Source organism: Streptopelia decaocto (genome assembly GCF_964273445.1).
Source record: "Streptopelia decaocto genome assembly, chromosome: 1".
NCBI classification, from domain to species: Eukaryota; Metazoa; Chordata; class Aves; order Columbiformes; family Columbidae; genus Streptopelia; species Streptopelia decaocto.
Genome location: NC_138663.1, coordinates 101458313 through 101481324, shown reverse-complemented (window position 1 = coordinate 101481324; position 23012 = coordinate 101458313). Strand labels below are relative to the sequence as shown.

The 23012-nt window shown below is 40.6% G+C and overlaps 1 protein-coding gene across 6 annotated transcripts in view; it reads left to right on the top strand.

Annotated features, from left to right (window-relative positions):
- ARHGAP6 (Rho GTPase activating protein 6) overlaps positions 1 to 23012 on the top strand; it is a 168473-nt gene that overhangs the window by 60782 nt on the left and 84679 nt on the right. For 2 of the 6 annotated variants that reach the window (XM_082059716.1, XM_082059717.1), the window contains exon 2: positions 2268 to 2366. The exons of 2 other annotated variants lie outside the window; for them this stretch is intronic. In XM_082059716.1, coding sequence (XP_081915842.1) covers positions 2298 to 2366 — 69 coding nt within the window. In that variant the 5' untranslated portion in view covers positions 2268 to 2297. Of the gene's footprint in view, positions 1 to 402; positions 518 to 2267; positions 2367 to 20371; positions 20465 to 23012 lie in introns of those variants that run through there. 2 more of the 6 variants (XM_082059718.1, XM_082059721.1) reach the window with 2 other exon arrangements.

Here is a 23012-nt window from a genome sequence, read left to right as displayed (position 1 = left end):
AGGACACCGCAGGCAGTAATTACTGTTAACTCGAGGAACAGATGGGTTCAGCGCTTACAGTTTGAACTGGTGGCTGTGTGTCACTGCTCCCAGCAGTCAAGTGACCTTGTTTATGCTGTGTAGCTGGGCCAGTATGCAGCTATTTCCATTGTAAACACTCACAGAAAGCTGTTTTTGGGGTATGCTTGTGCATAGTACTTTGCAATTAATTTTGTATGGGCAGACATGCTGACCCTTGTTCCCGTATCTGCTGAAGTGCTTTCTGCTGGTGTAGCCAGAACAAGTACATTATGTGTTTTCGGTTCATTTTTGCCATCAGAGAAACGAGTGGGCTGGTAGAAACGAGTGAAGGGGGGTACTTATGGCATTGAAGAAATGAGCTACAAGGTCAAATGGCTGGGTAGCTTGGACCCTTCTAGAAGAGACAAAAATATCTTTATGTAGAACCATTAATCCTCCAGTTTACAAGACACTTCAAAGGAAAACAGAGATGATAAAACTACTATGATAGGAAAAGGTAAGCATATTTAAGTTTGAAATTGTTTTGAAAGAATAGAGTTTGTATATATTCCTGAATACTGTCTGTGCAATACTACATTGCTCTCTTTTCTAGGCAGCAATTAAAAATAATAATCCCATTATGTAAGAAAACAGATTAGTTTGAATTAAATGGTTTTGCTTTTTGGGAAGTATTAGGCATGTAAATATTTTAAGTGTCAAATTTGCTTGGAAATGGAATGGAGCTCCTGGGGACTGAGGAAGGTTAGAAAGTGGTAAGGACCTCTCTTTTGCTATACAAACATCCTACCCTGGATTGTGTCCTTGAACATGTTAGAGTTTCCCAGGGATCTTTGATTATCATTAATACTGGCATGCTGCACAAAGGCAAGGAATACATTTTCACTTTGTCATGAGATTTTCTTCAGTAGTGTGTAATTTGTCCTGTTTCTGACAGAGCTTTCTCAAGGGCTCTCTTTATGCCAATGGTGCGTTTGTTCGTTTGTTTGGTGGCTGTTGTTGTTTTGTAGCCTATTCAAATCTGTCCATCGGATGAGAATTTCAGTCAGTTGAGAGAAGGCTTGTTCACCTTAGTGACAGAGCAGGGGTTCCTTAGGAATGACTGACAAAAGGTGGTTGTGGAGAGGGGCTGTCCCTTCAAGTGTTAGGTGGGAGACCTGTCTCTTCCTTTTGTGACCTAGAGATGTTGCAATGTGTGTTTTATGTGATGTTGTCCCCATTGCATGTGCCTTTCCCATGAAGGAAAGAACAAGACAGGGGGTGACATCTGACAGATGTGTAGGTGTTTTGTTTAATGCTGAAAGATGTAGTGATGAAATAAGCTGCATGGACTAATGTTCTCTATAATGCAGAGGAAGAAGGGGGAAAAAGGAAGGAGGGGGGGAAAAGAGCTAGAGGCGGTGGGTGGGTGGGGGGGAAACCCGAGTTTTAAAGATTTCAGGTAACTGTCTCTACACAAGCGTACCTTGAGGCAAAAGCCCTGCAAAGGATTTCTCAGCTCCTTGGAGAGCCTCTTTTCAAACAATACAAAAGTGCCAGAAACCATGTCCTTCAGCTGGGGAAGGACTGTGTTGTGTGTGAGTGTTTTGGAGAAGTTCTGTATCTTGGAGGAAGAGGAACCGGAGTGTGGTTTGACAGTTGCTACAGCAACTAACGTTTTTTTAATGGAAGGCAAGGATAAGTGATGGTATAAAGTCTTGTGTAACTTACGTACCTTCCCCTGCTTCCTGCCAGTTTTCCAGTATATTAAAACAATAAGTAATTTATGAGTTCGGCTGAGAAACGGCTTCTCGTTTGCCGAGCTTAGCCACATTTGTGAGACTGCGTGATCTTTATGGAGGCAGCAAAGAAACTATTTATACACCGGAAAGCAAGGATTCAAGCATCTCTGAGAAGTATACTTTGCAAGGGAAAGATGCATTCCTTGTTTTGCCTGAAAAAATTCTGTTAGATGTGGGTGTTGCTGGACTGAACCTTCTTCATCTCATGGCTTCCTTTCTTCTCATCCTATCTGTTCCCCGTGCCATGATTATTTTTTGTGAAGTTTTTTAAACTCTTTGGTTACCATGGAATCATTTTTTTTTTTTTTTGATGTAGGAAAGAGCAAATGAAAGATGACGAAAACTTGTGGCAGGAGGGGAATTCTGGCCTTCTCCACTGCAGTTTTGCAGAACCAGCCCTACCATAGACATGCTCCAGTAGCTGCTGTCCAGGGACAGAATTTAACCCTTCTAATTTTTTCTTTTTAGGACCTAGTTGGCTGCTAACGCCTGGGAGGAATGATACCAGAGCAGAAACCACACATCACAGCCCAGAGTATACAGATGCTCACTTTAAGATACAAAAAGGTATCTCAATGTGAGCTTTAATTCACCAATTCAGGTTACATATTTAAATTTAATGGTGGTTTCAGTTTTACTAGTGAAAATTGGGGGCATTTTACTGCTAAATTTTAGGGGAAAACAGTTTGTGGGGTTTTTTTGAAATCTCACTGAAAGTCTTGAAATATTCTGTGCGTTTTTTGTTTTTTTAAATCTCACTGAAAGTCTTAGGCTGCAAAGGGTCACTTATACAGCATTTTGCCTACCCATTGGGTTCTTTATGTCAGATCAGAATTAAAGGTAGAATTAAGATTGCTGATTTTAACTGAAGAGTAAGGATTAAATAATTAATCATCTTTATAATATAAATATGAACAATTATGGAATCTGAAGGTTACACAACTTTTATACCAAGTTCCTGTTTTCATGAACCAAATGTGTTTACATAGTTATTTAGATGCAAGATTTATGTTACAGATGTCCTTGCTAATATTTTGCGTACTAACAGCTCATAACCAGAGCTCCTAGTTTTGCAGGTTTAAATCCTGTGTTTTGTTTTGCAGTTGTATTTTTTTAAGTTATCTTCAATACCATTAATGATGATTTTGTACTATGCACTTAATAAAATTACCACTGAGCTAAGAAAAGTCTTTCAAGTGAATGACACTGAGGTATTTAACTGGAAGAAGTTCACTGTTCTTGAGTTGCTGAGAAGTGGTGCATGAAGCATGCACATTTTTTTTGCACAGATGAGAAAGTAATAAATATTTGCTACCAATTTTAGGCATTTTTAAACTCAGTAGAGGACTAGTTATTACCTTCTTGCCACTCAGTAAGCCATTTTGTGGATTCATAAGAGATAAGAGACAGAACTGAAATATTTGCAATAAAGGGAAGACAGGCATAAAGCTGTCTTTTTAGATACTGGTGTGCTTGTGCCCATTTTTTACTTCAAGAAAAAATTGCAAAGTTTGAAATCTGTGACATGAATGTTTTCCTTCTTGTAGAGTCCTGTCCTTCTCTTCCTCCTGTAACCCTCTTCTCCTGTGTCCTTCCCCAGATGTTGAGATGGCTCACATTTTTTATTTCTCTAACTTTTCCACTTGTCCTGCCGACACATCCCCATCTCCGAATCCCTTTTACACTCACTCCTTCAGACTCCCTCTGGGTGACCCTGCTGTAAGATTCTCCTTTACATCTCACCATCCTTCACTTAGTAACACAAACCTGATTTCACTTCTTTCATCTTATGCGGCATGTTATACTCTTGATTGTCCGTGCTATTGCAGCTGCTGCCTGTCTCCTTTCTTGTTTTCATGTCAAAGTCATTGATTGAGCTACTCAGGGTTATTTTTTTTCAGTTCTGTCCGGACTTCTTCCAAGCTGGCTCTCATCTCTTCCACTGCATCTGACTGCCCTCGTCTAGCATCCCATGACTGCCAACTAGCAGTGCATTAGTAGAGGAACACCAGCAAAACTTCTTGTACTTGATTGATGTGCATTGTTTCTGCTCTTTAAGTCACACAAAATGGAAATCTTAACAGCGCTGTTGAATTGTTACTGTGTAGGTGAAAGGAAGACACTTGATTTCCTAGGAAAGAGATAAGGACACCTGTGACATGAAGAACTATATGTAACACAAAGTGCTAACTTTTTTTTTGCTTATACTGTTTCGAAATAGGCAGAAATTTGTTGAAGCAATGCATTGGTTAGGGAGTGATTACAAACACTGTATGCGAACCTCTCATACCTTTGAAGGTAATGGTATCTCTCCTCAGCTGTATTTAACTATGTTTCAGATAAGCCACTTAATACTGTGGATTATGCTCTGACATGGGAGACCATGTAGATTTTATTTATTTTTTTTTTTTTTTCCCCGAAATTGAGTATGCTGCTTCTTTCTTTTACAATTATTGGGCCTCTGATTCCTGGGTGCTTGGTTGGAACATGCTAATGCTGATGGCAGCTGTTGGCGTGCAGCTCACATTTGTAAATGGTCTGAACAACTCTGCTTTGAGATTTACTGAGTGATTAGAGTATTACAGTGTCTCATTTAGCCAACCACTTCAGACTTTTCTTTAAGCAAACTGAAGTTTCTCATCTGAAGAAATGTTGGTATAATTTGAAAGCAAAAGGAAGTTACTTGCAGTTCATCAGACTAATCAGTCATCACTGACATCAGTAAAAATAGAAGGTTGAGACAAAATATATAATATCATCAGATCTAAGGATCTTCAGATAGGTCTAATAGAAGTTAATTTAGTGACCTAAGGTAGTGCTAGTTAAAAACCTTTTTGGCATGGATATTACATATGCATTTTGTTTTAGAAAATGTTTTTATTTTTATTTTTTTCTCCAGATCAGACAAGAAGTTATTTGCAGTTGTCTTAAAAGTGAATTCCTACTAAATGGTTAAAAATAGCTATTATGAAGTATTTTCAAAGTAGTACTAAACCAAAGATTTTTCTGCCTTTGTACTGATGGAATTACAGACCAAAGGAATTGAACTGAATCTCAGTTTGTATGGCTAATGATAACAATTTATTGTCAAAAAGTATCACTCTTGTTTTCAACATTATCGAAGGAAGAATACTGTCATTTGGGAAATTAGACACAATAGGTTATGGTCCATGTTTTCCAGTGAATGGTTCTCTATGGTTATTCAATGAAAGCAGGTGCTCAGCTATAATGATAGGAAGCTCCATATACAAAAGTGCCCATAAGCTTTAAATTCGGTGGGAAAAATTATTCCTTTGAAAGGAAAGCTGTCCTTGCTGTGATCCAGCTAATGATAGGATAGCTTTTTTTCTTGAATGTTTTGAAGTGCATGAGCACTTTTCTTTCTGTAAGGTAGGTGCATGAGGTTGCTTGAGGTACCACTCCATTTTGTAAGGTAGAAGGAAAACATGATTTAGTTTGTACTGGTTTACTCCGTTGTCAAGTTCATGCGATTCCTCTGGGGAAATGCATATAACTGTAGGCATGACTGAATTTCTGTGCTGTAGATTAGTTTTAATGCATCCTTAAATGCACAGATTTAAATTGAAGGGTAAAAAAAGTTGTTACATTTTAAAACAACAAAAAAGCAACCAAAAAAAGTAAAAGCAGTGAGAGTATGTGCAGGCTGTAGGAGCCAGCTCCACAGCAGTGAATGTAACAGCAGCAACTGGGAGAGGCGTCTCCTGGCTGTCTCCATGCAGGCTACCCTGTTCCAAGGCTGAGCCTAACATCAAAGATGCTAAAACCTCAGCAGGCAGGAGAGGGAGGGAGCTGAGCGCGTGGTCATGGGTGCGATGCTGGAGTGCAAACACTGACAGGCTGGGAAGGCTCAGGGAGACGTGGAGGGCGTGCTCTGCAGACCCTGCCAGTGGCTTCTGTCAGGCAGATGCTGGTGAGTATGACCCCTTCCTAAACCCTTACCTAAGGAGCGAGACTTCATGCAGTAGGCTCCTTATCTTGTGGCTAGCAGAGAGGTCATGCTGTGAGACTGTGGCGAGGAGGACATGCCCTCCCCAAGAACTCCTTTGAGCATGCCTTGATCACATCCCATGAAGAAACACCCCCTTGGCAGCATTGGACTTGAGCTGTAGCCACCCTCTGGTGCGGGGGCTCCCAACAGAGATGCCTGGGTAGTGCCTGGTATGTGGGAATGCTGTGTGGGATGCCAGAGCACAGGGCTGTATCACCAGAGCCTCTGGAGGAAGCTCCTCTGTAGTGTGTGAAACCTGACAAGTCAATGAGTAAGCTGTAGCCTTACGTAAGAGTGTAGTTAAAGAGTTAGCTGCAGATAAGGGGTGACTGAGATATGTTGATTTGTGCTATTGAATATTTGATGCTCTGCTAAAAGGAGTTGGTTTTGAATTTGTTGAATCAGCTGTGGTCATAGCCTGAGAGTGAAACTTTTGACAGCTCCAGCCCTTTTTGGACCAGATGCTGTAGGTCCTGTTATCCAGGACCTGGTCCAGTGTATGAAGAGTTATGGAGTGTTATCTCTGTTGCCTAATGTCTGTGTATGATAACTTTTGGTGATGTGAGACCGCCAAAAAAGACGGAAAGAAGTTCTGGTAGCTTTCTAAGAAAGGCATTCACCTCTTTAGAGGAACAAGCTCTCTTTGATATATGATATCCCGGAGTGTTAAATGCGAGTCTGGCCTTGCAGCACAAAGGGCTGCAATATTTCTTAACCCAAAGACACTTGGAGAGTTTTCAGTGAGGCCTGGCCTTCGTTTATAAGTATTTATATGATCTACATTGCCAGCAATAATTGATCACTACATGCAGTTTTACAAGGAGGCGTATTTAGCATTTAATGTAACAACAGCACTTGTGTAGGGGCTGTTACTTCTTTACAGCAGTGCTCATTTACATTTATGGGTCTGACAAGCCTTCCATCCTGTTTACCTTCCTGCTGTTCCCCATGTGTCATGGCTGAGCAGTGGGTTTCTCACTGTCACTTTGCCTGTGCTGTGGTGGGGAGATGTCTGCCCTGTGTGCTTGTGAAGTTGGAGTGAAAAAATTTCCATAGCTCTCACTGCCATGTATGCTGCCTAGGTGGTTACATATCTGTCTATCTATTGATTTTTTTGAATATATAACATCTCTGCTAGGAGAATCTTGTGTTTACTCTCACTCACTGGGAATTCTATTAGCAAAACCAGACAGACCAAGATAAGGAGAGGGCCATCAACAACTGTACTTTTAAAGCTCACTGGTCAGCAAACCCAGCTTCTGCCACCTAAATTTTTAAGTGCAAAGCTCCTACCACAAGATATGGAAAAACAGTTGCAATTTTTTTCACCCATTTCTAGATGTATTTCCCACAGACCATCTGCATTAGCAATGCCAAATTCTGACACATTGTCAAAATATTTATTTTTTCAGAAATAATTATTTTTACTTTATAACATTGTTGGAGACTCACATGATTGATTTGAAAATCAAGCTGGTCTGTGAGAGAGCACGTTGGCTCTCGGCTTTTGAGGGCTTCTCTGCTGCCAGAGTGTTGGCCTTTTCGCAGAAGCAATGGGGAGCATTGCTGCATGCAATGAGGTTTCTCTCCTCAGAAGTGTGAGTGAAAGCTAATTCAAGGCTATCCCCTTTCTGAAGCTGGAAAGTTGCATTTTTGAGGGTGTAGGTTCTCTTAGCAAGCAACTGTCTTCCTGGACTGGAGGAAGAAAAACTAGGAGATATGGCGATCAAAGACTTGCTGTCTCTTCCCAGCACATACAACACAGAGCACCTTCACCTGGGAATGAAAGCAACTGGGGGATGTTGTTGTAGCAAGATGCCTGGGTCTATGTAGTTGTCATTGTTTTCTTCTGAAGGGTAAAAGCATATCGCTTGTGGTGATGGCCATCCTACCTAACTTCTTTAAACTTACCTGTAGACTGAACTAAACTGTACCATTTGTTGATGGTTAGACTCTGCTAATGGGTATGTTATATAGAAGATCAATTCAGAGCAGAAGCTGGTGGGTTTTGAGTTTTTCTTTTTTTCTTGGTAATTAAGTCTGCAGGAGCTTTCACTGACTAAGATTTTATGGCTAATCATCCCATGCAATTGCCTTGCTGTTACAAAAGAGCTGCCTGGCAGTGAAGTGGCCCATTTGTTCAGACTGAACCTCAGAAATACGCAGGCAAGTTGTGGGTGGAAGCAGAAAATGGCTGTGGCAGGTTGGAGACTGCTGAACTGGAAAACTGTCATTTAATGGTATTATGAAGAAAACCTTGATTTTCTATGCATGTTGTCAATCTAGAAGCTTGTTAACGTGGTCTCAGCATGGTTTAAGACTTTGATCATTTGTTGATTATCCATCTCATTCTGTAGATGTGTTCACAGGAATGTAATAGCAGGAGCTGTTTACTCATAGAGATATACTGTTGCAACGCCTGTATGTGTTATCTTTCAAGATCTATCAGACAGATTATCAGGTTTGCAAAATAATAAAAATCTGGCATGTTGGCTAAGGTGCTAATGGACCTCCTCAGCCCTGAGAGCCTGAACACGCAGAATGGTGGATGGCTTGGGAGGGGAACACTTGGATGTGCTCCTGCTGGTCTCCACTCTTCCTCTGGGCACTTGCGAGGTGCTCTGGTGCAGAATAAATCTTAAGCGCCACCATCACAGAGTTGCCTCAAACCTGCTTTGTGTACCAAGGTTTGTTTTTCTAATTTAGCATGCTATTCCATGAAATGTCAGCCACCTCCAGCGTTATCCCGCCTAAGTTGTAAAGTTTTCCCTCTCCCTTTGCTTGGCTCAGGAGGCGGGGAGGTTTTGGGAACATTCCAGGCTTTTCTGAAGTGTCTTTTTCCACTGTCAGGCGGAGTCTGGCACCGAGTCAGATGCTGCTTCCCAGTTCTCACCCTTCCCTTGCAGGCAGAAGGACGACCTGCCTTAAGGGAGCAACCTTTCCTGGAGGATGAAATCAGGCACGTAAATTAAACGCTCACCATAAACATTAGCTGCTTACGCACCTATCAGCTTATTAATCCTACGTTAACACTCTCTGGTGTGGTGTTCATTGATTAGTTAATTAGTGTTTGTGCAGTGCTTTGAAGATGACAGTGATATGTAGATTTCTGTTATCATAATAGATTAGTATATTGGACCAAGCCAGAAACATTACTGAGGTAATTTATCTGTATTCTGGTGAGAGAGGTGTGTGTTTATTAGGAGAGCTCGGTGAAGCACAGAACACATCTATTACAGATCAGAAGAGGCAAAATTTGATAACCAAGTGGGAGTCTTATTAGACATATCTTGCCCTGCACTGAGGAGGAACAAAGATATGAATTTACCTGTCTCCCTCTGTTTGTGGGTTGTAATGTCAATTCACTCTTCCTCCTTCCCCATTTCTTCTCTGGAAGTCTCCTCTCTCATTTTATTTTGTGTGAGTGCTCGAGTGCCATCAGTGCCTGAGCATCCGTGGAAGGATAAAGGAAGACACCCTTTAAGTAGCTGAGTCCATTCTGGCCTGCTTAGGAAAGGAACAAATACCTTCTCTATCTCTGCAAAATGTGTTTAAGGGGAGCTTGATCTGCACCCCTTGGTATTCACCAGGGCTGAGAGAATTCCACCCATAGGTGTGAGTTTCCCACTCCATCCTTGCTCTTCATGTTTCTGATCTTTTTGCTCACTCCATTTAGTATTTACCGCTAAAATTGTTTTTCCCTGCTGCCAAGCTTAACTTGATCTGAGTTGTTGCTTTGCATAAGTAGATGTGAGAGAAAATGCACTCCGATAATAATAGTAGGCGTGCTTTTTGGTCATGGTATGTGCATATCCATTGACTTAAGGAAAAGCTTGACTGGGCCTGAAATAACACTCATTGCACAGACATAAAATTAAAAGACTGAGTCATGTGAAATAAGAGCCTGTGTCTAGAAATCTCCATGCTCCTGACCTTACCAATGGTTCTCTTCATAGAGATGTTGCATTTATGTGGGCCATCGCTGACTTCTGGGCTGCCCAAGTGGTTGGGGAAGGTTTGGGAGGGGGCCCCATACAACAGGAGGAACCAGGAGGGTGGCTGACCTTGCAGTCAAGGTCTATTAATTGCTTCTTTCAAAGCAGAACATTCCAGTTGGGCTCTTAGTGTTTGCTGGAACTCTGGCCCACTCTCTTTCTCAGCTGCAGGGGAGTGATTCGTTCCTTAGAAGCCTTCAAAATCATTCCTCTCCCTTCATTAATCAGGAACTTCATTTACAGGGATATAAGTGGACTTCAAACCCTAGGTTTTCTGTAGAAATTTTTTACTCTCTTAACACAGGATGACGTGCAGATTCATTAAGTTAATGGCATGGTATTTCACTTGGGAGATAAATTTCTGATTGATGTTATTGCAGGTAACTATCTATGGACAGCTAGTATCTGATGGTATCCCTCTGCTCCTTCTCGGTGAAGAGATGAAGCCTCCCAGGGTAGCTGCATTCCATAAACATCTCTGAGTTGCTGGAAATCCCTGTGGGGCCCAACAAAACTCTGTTGTTTTTCAGAGAATGTTTTTCAGTCACTTGACATGGCTTTGATGGTAGAAGTGATGGAAAAAAAATACCTGAGCCACTTCATGCTGTTCTTTTTCATCATGTTATGATATTTGAAACGTACCAATTTGGTTGATTTTTAGCTGTCAGGAAGAGAAAATTCCCATGGTTGCTTTAGACTTGAGAATACTTTGCTGGAATTTTTAGGCAACAATAATAAATAGTCCTTGCATGTGAACTTGTATCAAGAGAAACAGAGATATTAATCCCTTAGGGGAAATCATAGCTGTTCTGCTTTCTAGATGAATTTTGATTAATTTCATATGGTCTCACACTGATTTTATTTTCATCTTCTTTTTGTAAGCTCTCCATCTCTCTTTTATTCTTTGCTTCACATGTGTCCCTTTTCTTTCCCCAAAGTTTCATCTACATTTTTCTCTTGTTTCTAGTGGGATATTTGGTACTTCTCACTGTCTCTGCCTGCATTGATTCTGTATCTGAGGAAACTCCTCCATCTTATCTCAGCTTGCAGGTTGCTAGTGTGATACCCCCTGCAATCTGCTGGAAGCTCCCCTGATTTTTTCTTGCCATTTTGTCTCCTCTGTGCTTTTTTGTCCAGTCTGTCCCTTCCAGTCTCTTAGAGGATTTATTCCAGTTAACAGTCTCCTGCAGAAGCCAATTGGCTGTGGCTAAAGAAAACAAGGTCTTTTCAGGCATAGCTTATCTCTGCCTTGATTTCCAGCAGTGCCCTATGCCAAATATGTTGTGTATTTATAGAGGTTACCTTTTTCTCCAGCAGTAAGTCAGTAGCTGCAGGAAGAAGAAGGAGCTCAGCAAGATGCAGGTGATTTTCTTAACTTCCTCAAGTTGTCTGTTCCATGCAAATGTGTTATGCCTGTATGTTTCCTCCCTCTGTGAAGGGCTGTAGAGCAAAGGTAGAGGTGAGGGAATAGGACTTAAATCCAAGTGTTTAATTTTCTATCTGAGAAAGGAATGTGAAGCTAAGAGGGTACGTTGCTAAGAGGGTAAGTTGAGCTCGTCTTTTATTTTTCCTTAGTTACATGTGTTAGGAAGTAAGGGAATCATTCTATGTGAGGCAGGGGCTTCTGAAGTGGAAAATACTGCTTTCAAAATTGAACACTGGAACAGGCTGCCTAGGGGGGTTGTGGAGCCTCCTACTCTGGAGATATTCAAAACCCACCTGGATACCTTCCTGTGTAACCTCATCTAGGTGTTTCTGCTCCGGCGGGGAGATTGGACTACATGATCTTTCGAGGTCCCTTCCAATCCCTAACATTATGTGATTCTGTGAAAAATGGTAAATACATGGGGGGAGGACTTCTGGAACAAGTGGCATTAGAATAGTTGGCTGCATTTCTATAGAAGTAGACTATGTGTGAAGGAAAAAGATTGTTTGCTCTCACCATTCTCTTAAGTTTCCACTTCACGTCTTTTGTCAGGGTAATCATAAAAATGGATGTTTCGGAAATCGTGAACAGCAGCTATAAATCATTGCAAGGTGGTGACATACAGGCATCTAACTGATAGCTGATTTGCTTTAAGGAAATCTCCACCTTAGGGGACAGGTTTTCAGAAATGTAGATTGAGATGTATTTCTTGTACTTGCAAGCAGTTAATGAACCTAATGCTTCCTAGTTGGCCGTGGCTCTGAGTTGCCCTTTGTGGCCTTGGAAATCTTCTCCTAGTGAGCCAACAGGTAAGGAGATGCAGTGATCCCTCAAAATGTTGATATGCGAGATTTTGATTGCCCTTCAGGTTCACTGGCCTATATGCAGATGATTGTTGCCTTAGTCTTTTTTCTAGTCTTATTCAAATTCACTGGTTTTATGTCTTTCTTTTTCTTATGCTAGTTCCTTGTTCTTATTTCTCTAAAAGTCTCACTTTGGTTCTCAGTAGCAAATGAAAGCAATTACGTTGATCTCAATTTGCGAATTGCCTTTAAGAATGAATTAAGCTGAACATTTTCCACTTGAATTTGGTGTTCTGGCTTCTACTTGTGCTTAAGGGTTAGTAACTTTTTAATTAGCACTCAAAGTTTTGTCTATTCAATACTTTTTTTCCCTTATACTTTTTCCTTCCTTTTTAAATTGTCTTCCTTTATCTTTTCCTTCTTTTACTTTTTTTTTTCCCCTGCTTTGCTCAGTTTCCTGCACTTCATGGAACTGAACTTGTTCTCCATGAAGTCGGCATTCCCTGGTCACTGCCCCTTGGGGCTGCCCCATGTGCTCCTTCCCAACAGAGGGAAGGCTGCACTGTGCTGCTCCAGGGCTGCTCTGCTCCACGAGAGACCAAGCGTTGAGCTGGCAGTGTTGCTCTTCTTGCAGGACTTGAGTGGGCAACTCAGCATAGTGTTGTACCAGGCCATGTAGACAGATGAAGTCAATTTGAGGTAGCTTGACTACCTCACAGTGGCTTTGGACAGTGCACAGGGGAAGCCTGGGTGATCTCTTGAGGAAAGGAGGCTTTGCTTCCCCCATTGTGGCTGCATTTTTCCTCATGTGAACTGTGTCTCCTGTGTTTTGAGTGCAGACGTTCATTGCTGTAAGCTGTTCTTTGAGGTCCAGGGTCAAATACAGGACCAATTGAAGAGAGGCGAATAGAGGTTAAAACTCTTCTGTTGGTATCATGCTAAGTAATGGAGCACTCCTGCATGGTGGAGTTGCAGATGGAGGGATGTGTGTGATCCCCAGCATGATCCCCAGATCCAACAGCTCCTTTCCAGTTCTCCATGTTTCTTCTCTGTGGCACTTTGAGACCAGCTGTGTGTAGCTTCCTATAGCTGGAGTGGACATTTAAGAGTTGTCTAATAACAGGGCTCTGTACAATGTCCAGTGTGGTGAGTAAAATATTTTCTTTCTAAACAGCAGCACTTACCATACAGTTACTTGGAAATGTTCAATTCTATTTACTCTTTTTCTGGTGGATGCATTCATGCAGAAGGACATTCGCAATATGCAGAAGAAAAATCTTGGTGTATAATATAAAGGTTGGGGTTTGCCTTGATTTACAAAGCAAATGATTGGTTGATTTGGAGTCAACTAAAGTTTATTGTTATTCTTAAATTTATTTGGTTTTTAAAACAGAAAAAAAAAGAGTAAAATTAGGGGTTTTTTTATGGCCATGCATTCTAAAAATACAGAATATTTCTGATGAACAGATAAGTTGGTTTGACAGTAGAATTCTGACTTTTTGTTGGCTTTAGTAGAGGCTGTCTTGACCATTAAGCTAAGAAGAGCTAATCTCTAGTAGGCCTAGCATCAGGCATAAAGGAGATGAGGACAGAAAAAATTATGCCTTGGAGAAGAGGGTTTTATCAGTGATGCTGAAGAGGACCAAGGCCCAGTGTCTAGACCTAAAGGCAGGCAATATACATATCTCATATTGATACCCCTGACAGCATTGCCTCTGCAACACATTTGTCATGGAGACAGCTAGTTCAGGGGAACCCTGCTCACTTCTGTGTGTTTTTGTTCCTCTTGAATGAAGCAAAACGAAAGCGTAGAGAGATCTTTCAGGAACTCAGTACAGTCTCTGCAAGTCTCAGTCCTGAGGGACATCTCCGTAGCACAGTGGAGGTGCGGGTGGGTGCCCAGGGAGCACAGCCCCTGCCAGCAGTGGAGCTGGCAACTGTGTGCCTGGGCAGTCCCCAGTCCAGGCTCTGGGACCTGTTTTGGGGATGTCTAGGAGAGCAGTGCTTGCTGCTGGTGGCCAAATTGCTGCTTTGCCATCGCCAGCTCTGTTGAAAGAATTGAAGCCTCTTTCTTTCCTTTCCTGACTCTTTTGACAAAGAGAATTCTGACAAGTGTGGCGTAAATCCTTCCCCAGCATGCCAGCTCAGTAACAGTGCTACCTGCATTGGTAGAAAATACCTCTCTCTCACCTTTCCCTCAGGTATGTCTGTATGCTGGCGTAGCATGTGATCTGGCACTGTGCCCTTAAAAGAGGTAACTTTTATGGTATAAGCCTGTCAAATTTAATTTAAGGATGTTATAGCTAATACCTCCCTGTGTGAATGTGCCTTTTAACGGAAGCATAAATGGTTTAGACTTTTGTGACGCAGAGTGAGTGAAGCCAGTGATTTTAATAAAATATTTTTATTAAATTCTCAGTTCACTCCAAAAAACCCCTTATTCTTTCGTATCTCATTAGTAAGGGAAGGAGTAAGGTATGGCCTTGTGGTCTCGGATCATTTGTAAAAAGAAAACTAGAAACAGTTCATGGAGATTTAATTCTCTATGTTTTTACTAGAAGCACAGGATATTTTGTGATAGTGTCATGTTCTCATGACGCTGTCTGAAGTCCAGTTCAGTCACAGTACAAGTTCATGGTGTGTATTAGATATGTCTCTATTTTAAGTACTTTTTTGTGAAGTTATGAGATATTATTTATAATTTGGTATACCATATCTTTTCAAACCACAATGTGACCATTTTTTGGTACAGCATGTTTATTCTGTTTCATCACTGTGCTATTTTGGGTACAAAGTGTAACACCTCCAGCTCATATTTTAAATCGTAAGCTCAACAAAAGCTTGCTTTTTTTTTTTTTTTTAAAGTATTTTTGTTCTCTGCTAGTTACATCCTTTTGTTTTTCCAGTTAGAGTGCTCACTGAGAGGGAGGGTTAATGGAGGCATGCACCGCTGACTACAGGAGATGGATTGATTTTTGAAAGCAAGTGAAAATGCCTAAAATACTTCAGCTTTTTTTTTTTTTTCCTGATTTCCTGGTCTCTTTAATCCCAAAAGAGAAGGAAAAGAATGAAATGAAAACCAGCCTTACAAAGACCTCTCGTGTGGTGGTTATGGGGTTTGTGTTTTGTCTCTTTTCCAGTGCTGATAAGAGTTCTAAGATACAGAAAGAATGAGATTTGCGTCTTTTTCTCAAGTAAAACAGCCTTAGTGAGATTTAAGTATAAAATGCAGAGAAAAGCAATGAGCTAAAAAATGCGGAAGCTTGTTGCACCGTTAGAAGAAGCTGCTATAATCTTTCTGCCTTCTGAATCGCATCGTGATTCTGTGAGCACGTACTATATTGCATGCTTGGTTTCTTTTTAAAGATAAAAGGGCATGTTATTAACTCTGTTTCAAAGGTCATGATGTTAGTATGTTTATATTTTCCTGCAGGATGCAAGGTCCTACAAATTGTAGTCTTCCCTTTGTACAGCATTGTACACTTTTTTGATATAAGTTTCTTCCTCTGAAATTCAATGTAACTTCATGAAGCTTTGACAGGACAAACTGTATTGATATGATAGATCTGATCTGGCAGTCATCTGCCTGATTTCATTACAAATTTGTTTAAAGTTTGATCTTTTGCTCTGCTCTGACAGAAGCTAAACTGACATAAATGAATTCCAACCTGACAACAGTGTGGCTGCACAGAGAGATATATATTGTTTTAACTAACACAACTGTCTGTAATAGCAAAGGGGTGAGGAGAAAAAAAGAAAAAGATTTTTCATCATTTCCACTTGGATGGCTGGTAATGTTGGGTGATGATACAGCCAGCTCCTATTGAAGCCATGGGATGAATGCACAGATGGAGAAAGCCATCTGCTTTGTTTTCAACATGTGTACTGTAGTGGCACATAGAGGTTCTCAGGGATGGCCCTGTTATGCTATCTAGACTGTATAATAAAAGCTCTTGGACCAAAGTTTGTTCTTCCTGTGATTTGATGGTCTGCATCTTTTCAAACTGCAAAAGAACACTATTATATTCTCCAAAATATAGAGTGCATTCTTTTATTATATACCCCTTCCCCAAGTGGGAAGATAATAGAAGCCTAACAGAAGAAACGTGCAAAATACTTATTCATGTGGGATATTTAAGGGAAAATTGTCTGTACACCACAGTACAATGCCATATGTGTCCAGACAGAGTATTGCCTCATAAGTTGTCCTCCCTTGTGTTCGAATTCCAGCTATGGACCATGCAAGGAAGAGTTTCTGTTGCTTCCTCCTAACTTATGTCCCCATGAGGGTACTTGGGTGTTTTGCTTTCCAGGTACCTTGATGCAGCACTTTTAAATGCTTGGCATTTGGGTGGTGGTGTAACAAAAGTAAGCACTAGTGCGGTGTAACATGCCTCTGTATACATATTCACAGGCAGTTGGTATCTATGCCACTCTGTCAGTGATGGAGATTTTGAGGATTGTGTATGCAGAGAAAAGCAAAGGAAAATTGAAAGGGGATACCTGGAGTCTCATCGGGCTCTGGTGCTATTCCAAAAGCGTTAGTACCTTCCTAAGAAGGTATTCCTTCCTCCAAGGAAAAGGAGACAACAGTAATCCATAGGCATGTCAGCTTAGCGTATTACCTTTCCTAGGAACAGATGACAAAGCCAGGCTTTGTGTTGATAGACTTTTTGTGCTTTTACACTTTGAGTCACTCATCATTTTCTAGAGGTGGTTTTCAATATCTTTTATGTGCTGAGCAGCATGCAGCAATACAGTTTATGTAATTTATGGTGAATCAAATATGCCGATCTTAAAACCACAGAGTCCACTAGGTTGTCTTTCAGGCGAACCGAAAGTCTGAAAGCCCTGAAGATTCTGGTCTAAAATTGCCTACATGGAGATGCTGTCCCAAAATCACAAGTTTTGTGAAGTCCTGAATTTGCTAAGTGAAACTAAGGCAGATGGAGGCATTCTGGTAAATGTTTTTTTCCCGTCTTTTTTCCTAGCCCAGAAGCTCCTGCTGTAATGTGTTTTGAAAGTTTTGCTCTGGACCTGATTTGAGCTGAAACTACATTTTAAAACCATTACTATTTAATGAGTATGAAAATCTCCGTGTTTCCAGTTCTGTTCCAACTTTGCTGCTGCAGTCCACAAGGTTAAAACCTAAAGCCATCTGGTCTTAGAGGAATGAGAAATATTTTTGTACTAGCTGAAACAGTAAAGCAGGAAAAAAACCCCAGATATCATAGTTTCCAAAAATCTGTGATTCTCTTTTCCTAATATAATGATCAAGTTTTCTCTTACGCAGATAACCTTTTCCAAATATTCAACATTTCTGAACTTTCTGATTAGGTACAGGCAAAAAGTATTCCCTAAAACTAGACAAGTTTTTTTGTTTGTTTGATTTTCTCTCCCCTTCCTACCCCCTTAGTTTAAATTATACCATGGGCTTTTATGATTGTGGAGTTGCCTGAATACCAATGCGTGAACATCTCCTATTTTTAGGTGGATTCCTCTGTTTTAGAGTACAGCAAAACCAGAATTTAATATACTGCATTGACTTCCATGTTCAGAAGAACTTTCTGCACTTATAAACCAGAACAGGCACTTGAAGGTATTCCATATATTCAATGTGGTTTTAGCTTCTGAACTTGCTTTGAAATGAATCTTCTCTGTCTGAAGACCCAGTGGGTCAGGTCCACTTTGCAGGGCTCTGGTTTTACGTCATTGGGAGCTGCTTGACACTGATGTAACTCAATAGTGAATGAGTTTCTTCCTACAACCAGGCATGTTAAAGTGAGTATGTCAAAAAGTTGAAAATATTTTACCTCCTAGCTGAAGCTGATAAAACCAGGATGTATTGGATGGGGTGTAGCTGGAAAAGGAAACTGTAAGATTTATTTTGTTTACCTTGGTGTTACAAAGCAAAATTACTCACAATAACATTAGTGCTTGGCCTGGGTTTTGCTCATAGTCCTGGAGTTCATGTAACGAATATAGTGGTGACAGATTTGTCTCACTGCATTGCTGGTAAGCCATTATGGGTAGGATTTTTTGACCATGAGCTTTTTCATGTACCCGTTAAACATATAAGGCAATTGTCTCGTACCTCACTGTAGTCGACAGAAAGAGCGAGCACCTCTTTAGGTCAAAGCATTCTCTTCTAGGAAGCAGGGATGGGTGGGATGAGTTGCTGAATAGCTCAAGATCGCATGTACAAAACCCAGCCTACGTCTATGATTCAAGAGAATAGTTGCACACAATAGATAGCAAAACTTCTTAAACTAAGCATGTACTTAAGTGTTTTGCTGACTGCCAGATTTGCCTTCAGTCTGAAGTCATTAAGAGCTTATTTTTACATGAAGCATTAGCAGTCAAAACAGTGTTGTTATCTCTACTTCATTCCTATGGAAAAATTAATAAGATTGGAGGATTTTGAAAAGAAATTTGGCCCGGGGTGGCTGCCAGATCCAGTGTATCACACACCATGGCACACTGAACAGTATTCCAAGCCTTAGGAGGGCGAATTTTCATCTACAGTACTAATCTTTTCCCTGTGCTCTTCATGAAAGCAGGATAGTCTTCAGAAAGCAGTAATGGCACAGAGCTGTCAAATGCCGTGTGTTAACTCTGAGACTAAGATGGGCGACTCTTTGCTAGATGCACCTGACACGTGCTGGATGTCTCTGCACGGCGCTGTGCTGTGGATGCTCCCCTGGTGAACCCTGTGGAAGGGGACTCTAGTGTGGAGTTTAGAGGGGGGTCCTTGTGTTGAAGGGGTCCCTCCCTGCTGGAGGACAGTTTTTGGTGCTAAGGCTCCTTTCCCAGCCAGTGTCATTGCCTCGTGGATCAGGCGAGGCATTCCCAAAAGATCTGCTAAAATGAACCCCAGCCAGAGTGCTTAGTGTACAGACCAGCTAAATCTTCATTCTCTCCTCTGGAATTTTCACTTTATAGCTCTGTGTATATATGGTTGATTTTGCATCTTGAAGTAAGAAGAGTATTCACTGTCAGGCTTAACAAAACTGAGGACTGAATTGCTGTTTTAGTCACAACATGACTGTAATACTCACTGGTGTAGCAAACATTGCAACTAGGGGGCAGGTGGTGAAGATTCAGTACTCCATCTTTCCCAAATTATCGTATGTGTTCCAAGAGGAAAAAAATACTGATTTGGCTGTCACTATATCAGAAAAAAACAATGCTCATATATTAGTATCTGAATCTGAATTAAAATAAACAATCTGTGGATATCAAGAACAAATATTCTGCAGTCTGGAAAGCTGGAACATTCATTATTAAATATTTGTTGAGAACAGCAAATTGGTGATAAAATTCCTTTGGATTTTGGAATTTATCTTGAGACAGAATGCAAATGTTTGAACTTTTTTTGATTTTGGTCTCCATTGTTTCTGCAATCTCTGAGGGCAGTTCCCTTTAATTTTGAAATCGAGTTCATGAGTACCAAGAGCAAAAGGACTAAATGTCATTTAGAAGTAATGTAGCAATACTTGCCAACAGCACAGCTTTAGTAGATTCTGAGAGAGGAATGTGGGAGCAGCCATAGCCTTAAAAAAAACAACAATAGGTTTTAGCAACTGGAGAATCTGTAAAAATATTTGAGAACTGTGCATGATTCCTTCTTGCCGAGTTGAGTTTTTGCTCTCATGGTTGTGTTTTTGTTTGTTTGTTTTTTGTTTGGTTGTTGGTTTTTGGTTTTGTGTTTTGTTTTGGTTTTTTTTTTTTGAGAAACCTCATGGGACAATTTCAAGAAAAAAAAAAGAGAAAAATATTTATTTAAGAGCTGACTTGAAGAGCACTCCCTCGCCAGAGTTATAATTTTCTTTTCTGCTTTTCCTGGCTGTTTTATCTATCTTAATGTAATTTTGTTCACAGAATACAGAATTTTGTGCCAAATTTACAATTCACATATAATTTGTTATTATAAAGGTGTGGCACATTTGTCTTGCTAAAAGTATTATCTGAGGTGACCTCTCTGCAAAAGTACATGTCAGAGTTAAGGAGGTCATGCTTTCAAAGTGCTGTCCTGAGCTGAGCTAAGAAATTGGGAGGGGTTGCTATTTCCACTGCAGGAACAGATCCTGTTCTCATCACATTGAGAAATAATAGGTTTCCAGTGAAAAGATTTCTCAGACTCAAAATTCAGTATTGGAGGAGGAGGAGGATTTTTATCTATTTGCACACAGTTTTAATCACAGGACTATCACCCATGCCTTACCCAGTGAGCAACCTCAGATCTCCGTACAGGGGACATTCTTGCTCACCCCAGTGAAGAGGAGGAGCAGAGTGGATGGGTGAATTCCTTTGGATCATGTTCTAAAAGCCTTTTTGTTTCCCAGCACTTAATGTCTTCATGCTTTTAAAAATAAGGCCCTGAGGTCTTCCATCATTTGTATCATCACAGTGGGGAGTTGAAGAAAAGTAAGGTATTTTGCTTTTCTTGCAACAAGCCAATTTAGGCCATGTCCTGTGCTAGTAGTACTATGTCAGGTCATGAAAACAAGCATAACTGTGTAGTTTGGTAATATTCAGAAGTAATTTCAGAAAACAAAATTGTATTAGTATAATTTCAGTTTTGATGTATAAAGCTCTTTGCTTCTGAAGTTTTTAGGTATGCTTTTTGCCAGCTAGATGTGGTGTTTCTGCTGTCCTGGTGTGAAGTTTCAGGACGAAAGAATCCAAGGTTTTCACAGTAATAGAAGTTAAAGTAACGCACTAATTTTTAAGTGATGTTTTCAGTGTTATTACCACTAACCTTATTAAAGTCTCTGTAAGGAAGACCACTGCAGAAATGTTGAGTAAGACACAGTAAGTTACAAATGTTTTTTCATACCATAAAAAATAAAATGCAATAGTACTTTAAATGAACCCAAACATTTTCTGTGGCCTATAATTTCAATTTTCTGTGAGTATTGTTTAATTAGAAGTTGGTCTTAATGTTCTGTGTTAAGTAGGAGAAGAAAGGGATGAACAGTGGTTTGGTTGGGCAGTAGTTGAGGTAAAAGCATGGAGTGAAAAATGCTCATCTACATTAACTGACGAAAAAATCATAACTACTTTTTTACATTGGCACAACTAAACTGTAAAGAAAATCCTTATGCATCCCAAACTTCCCACTTGGCTGTGCTTACACAGAGCCTGTTAGTGTTTTAAACACTTGTTGATCCCTTTCTCCTTGTGGAGTTAAGTGAGAATATCCCTTCTGCTGTTGGTTCTCAAGGAGTAATGGAATCACCTTCTCTATCCTGCCAGGGAGTGGGGGGAACAGCTCTTCCCTGGAAAGATCATTTTCTCTGGGCTAAAGGAAAAAGAGTAAATAGGCAGCAACAGCTCCTTCTTATGCTTCTCAAAGCAGGAAAATATATTGGGTAGATCACAGGCCTGCTTATTTCCTTTCCCTTTCAAAAGTTGAGGGAAATGTCAAAAGTGTTCTCTCATCCCAGGAGAATAGGAGAGAGGGGCTTGGAGACAGTGGTATCTACCCGTAGGAAGTGGGAAACTGTAGCCATCAGGGACCCCATTGTATCAGATCAAGTCCTGTTCTGTATTTCTTTTTTTTTTTTGTTCTGATATCAGAAGATTTTTTTCAGGCATAGGAGCATAAGAAAAAAATATACTGAGCTGAAATATCTGGTTTAAAATGTGCAACAAGGGAGAGCACTGCTACCATGCTCTTGCAGAGCTAAGGATTGCCAACAGTCAAATTTGTTGCAAGTTGTACACAACACGGTGGCCAGAGAAGAGATATCCTTTATGTTTTGAGAGATTTACTGATTTGGCTGTCATCAAACAGCATATGTCATCTTGTGCGTCACTGCTTGGACATAAAGTCCCACTGACTGCAGTGCGGGTTGGCGAGTAAGTGAAAGAAGTACTTAAAAGTGTCTGTAAATACTTGTAGCTTCAACTGTCTTTCTTAACTTGGAGTATAGAACTTTCTAGGTAATTTCAGAGAGGCAAGCCCACTGTTTGCTTTATAATAAAACAGCATCAAATGATAACAAATGCATAAATCAGCTCTGTAGAAAAAGACTTGTCTGACTTGGGATATATTGAGTCTTCTGTCATTTGACCTTAATCTACATGAAGCTCAGGTGAAGCTTGTCAGTTTTAAGAGTAGTATTGACCCAGTCAGTAAGTCTGAGGGTACCTTGGAAAGCCTTGCTTAACATAGGTAAATGTTAATTAATGGTATAACACGGATATTAATGATAAATGTCAGTTATTTTTTGTCTTTGTTTAAAACTTCACTACTACATGGCATACACACAAGTTCACTCTTATAGAAATATTTCACATAGCTTGGGCAGGAAAAATAAAATACAAAATCTAATACTACCTTTTTTGTGCAAGTTTGAAGAATTGACCTGATCAAAGATGGGCAAGAGTCTCTTTAATTTGTATTCCTGAGATCAGCCAGTAGGCAGCACAAGGTCCAGCATAACTGCGGAAACAAAAGGAAAACAAAGGTGCAGCTTCATGTCTTCTCTTACAGTATATTGCAGAGTGTGAGTAACTTTGTTTGAGATACACAAATGCCATAACTGCAGGTGTATCTGCCTTTCTGCCTCCTGCTCTGCTGTCTTTGGCCATGTCTGCACAGACTGAACCATGTCAGAGAGCATCTGCTGGTGCTGGGGCTCCGTCACCTGTGCCGTCAGGCTATCACTGATGTCTCTGATGTAGCTTAGGTCCAGACCAACTCTCCAAAGCAGATCCTGAGTACAGAGTTAGCACAGGCTGGGATTATTCATGACAGACCTTTTAGACTCGGCCACTTTGGAGAGGGAGGCTGTTCAATAATGTGGATTAAGGCCCTTCCCTGCCAGCTGGGTTGCTGCTGGGGCACGAGCCCAGGCACGTGTAGTTTGTGAATATAGACTTCAGGCTCTGGTTCTGGGCTTGTGGTTTTCTCCATCCTGAACTGAAATCACACAACTCCTCAGCTCTCAGTCGGAGCCCTGAGCGACAGTA